At 41.9% G+C, this 2,500-nt stretch overlaps 1 protein-coding gene across 1 annotated transcript in view; it reads right to left on the bottom strand.

Moving 5' to 3' along the window:
• The window catches only part of LOC143109791 (runt-related transcription factor 2-like), a 25,194-nt gene that overhangs the window by 948 nt on the left and 21,746 nt on the right, over positions 1-2,500 (bottom strand). Inside the window, exon 6 of the mRNA XM_076272591.1 lies at positions 1-2,235. This exon is cut by the window's left edge and continues 948 nt beyond it. Within this exon, the coding sequence (XP_076128706.1) occupies positions 1,685-2,235 (551 nt within the window). The 3' untranslated portion in view covers positions 1-1,684. The remainder of the gene's footprint in view (positions 2,236-2,500) is intronic.

Genomic DNA, 2,500 nt, shown 5'->3' with positions numbered 1-2,500 from the left:
TGTGATATTCCTTTTGTCATGTGTCAATGCACTTGTAAAGAGGAAATTTTTTTGAAAATATATAAATACATAAAATTATAGCTGTAAATAATTATTTTCCTGCTCCTCTGATGATACTAATGTCCTTACAGTTCATACTTTCATTACTCTCATACCATTTTATATGGTAGCTGCTGTTATTTCTCTTCAGCTAATGCTCTTTCTCCATGGCCAAGTGTAGGCTACCACAGGGCGGTTGTTACTGTTGATGTTGTTAACCTTCAGTTACTCTCAAATTTCTCATCGCCAATTCGTTTATAGCCTGTCTACCTGTATGTAAGTATCTTGTACCAAATGAACCAAATGCATGTTCCTTTTTACGACAATAACAAGAGATCAATACACTTGTCTAAATAATAATAATAATAAAAAAAAAACATTTTTAAAACTAACTAACCAAAAGGGGGGTGAAATTGGAAAAAATCTTTGGTTAGAATACTTAAATAACAAGTGTGTGTGTGTGTTCACACCATAGAAAGAGCCCTGGAAGTCCTCAAACCATTTTTGATAAATTAATAATTTTGTTCCATACACATTATTAAGGCACTAAAATAAACAAAATATATACTTTAAATTAATTGTGATTGTCATTATAAACTTGGAGAGCATAGATGCTATACAAAAATATTTCGAGTACATTTCTATGACTCAAGTTTCCACTACTTAATTTATGGCATTATAACTTAATAACAAACTTCATCAGCAAAAATGTTTCCCCACATATAATTTAAATAATTACTTAAAGAGTACAGATTTTTAAAAAGCAAACTACTTGGTCAGATCACAAAATCTTAGTATACTGAATGCATTTCTACAAGTGCCTCATTTGCAACTGTTCATACCTGTGTTGTAGGCAAACCAAAATTCAAATAAAATAAAATAAAAAATAAAATAAACATGCTGAGACATACTATAGTTTACAATGTTTTCTCCATCCTCCAGAGAATGCTCTGAATCAAAAGTGTCTTTAAGTCTTTTGTTTTTCACGATGACTCTGCAGAATGTTGTAGTCACTCACGTAAGCATGCTCTTCTGAATGACTGAATAGTTCAATGCTGAGCGCATATTTCCCTTTGGTTTATAAATACTCAGATATACCCAAATGAAAGACAATAGTTCAAAAATGTTAGAAGAAATTAGGTGAGAGCGATATCTCTGAAAAACAAAAATAAAAACCTCACAAAACCAAAATAACAGCAACAAAAATCATTAATTTGAAGATGAATCTTCAGTGAGGGTTGTGCTTTGGAACCATGATGTGGATTTGACGTTTCTAAGTCTTTCAATATCGCAGGCCCTTGTATCACCTGACTATCCACCAACTTACCAACCAACCAACAGAGGTGAGAAACTCTGGCTTCAGAAAGTAAAAATCCGACCCCATATTTGTTTCAAACATTCACTAAAGCTGCTGATTCTAATTAGCATAACTCTTCGGCCAGGTAGATCAGCTCAATGGTGAAATCACCTGTGTTAATTGCACAGAAAGAACCAACTGATGGTAGGATTTTTACCTTTTCCACCTCTGCTGACCAACCAATCAACCAATCAACCAATCAACCAATCAATTAACCAATCAACCAACCAACCAACCAATCAATCAGTCTATTAGCAAATGTCCTGCTGGTCCACTCAGTTCAGACTTTCAGTACGGTCTCCAGACACCCTCGTCCATCCTGCCGGCCGTGTTCAGCATGGTCGGGGAGTTGCTGTGGCTGCCGTCCCCCTCTACCCCTCCGCTGCTCTCCGCCTGCCCAGGAAGGCTGCTGTTGACCAGCGAGCTCCCCGTGGAGGCGCTCGTGCACGGAGGCAGCATTCGGCCAGGCGAGCGATCGCCAACTGCGCCTCCTCCCCCGCTTCCTCCTCCTCCTCCTGCTCCTCCTGCTCCGCCACCTCCCCCCGGCACCATGGAGAATTGGTACGACCCGGTCGAGGCCCCGTAGTAGAGATAAGGGGTGCTGCTGCTCTGGAAGGGCCCACTCTGGCCGCTCTGGGTGGAGCCCGGGTAAGGGGGCGGCAGGTAGGTGTGGTAGTGGGCACTGCCCAGGGACATGCCCGAGGTGACAGGTGTGGGCGTGTAGGTGAACGTGGCCGGGTAGTGCATCCTGGGACTGGAGAAGCGGCTCTCAGTGAGTGAGGAGAAGCCTGGGAACTGGCGCTCAAACTGGCCCGGGAAAGGACTCAGATCGGAAGCACCTGGAGGAGAGAAAGAGTGAGAGAAAGAGAGAGAGATGGACAGATAGAGAGAGGGAGAGAGAGAGATAGAGAGAATCACAAGAGAAAACAAAGCCAGGTTAGTCATGTCTCTTTACAAAGTCTGAGCACAGCATACACACATCTACACTGGCAATACACTGTATGGTGTGCTGATCGCCGAGTGTGAATAATGTGGTGCACACACACACACACACGCACGGGAGTTCTCTCTGTAGTGATCAATGAGACTGCTGAATTTCATTGT

The sequence above is a fragment of the Alosa pseudoharengus genome, unplaced genomic scaffold, assembly GCF_046254945.1.
Source record: "Alosa pseudoharengus isolate Yale_2024_CS ecotype anadromous, Long Island Sound unplaced genomic scaffold, YU_APseudo_1.1 YU_APseudo_1.1_scf_7, whole genome shotgun sequence".
NCBI classification, from domain to species: Eukaryota; Metazoa; Chordata; class Actinopteri; order Clupeiformes; family Clupeidae; genus Alosa; species Alosa pseudoharengus.
The sequence above is the reverse complement of the archived record's forward strand: the minus strand, read 5'-3'. Positions and strand labels throughout refer to the sequence as shown.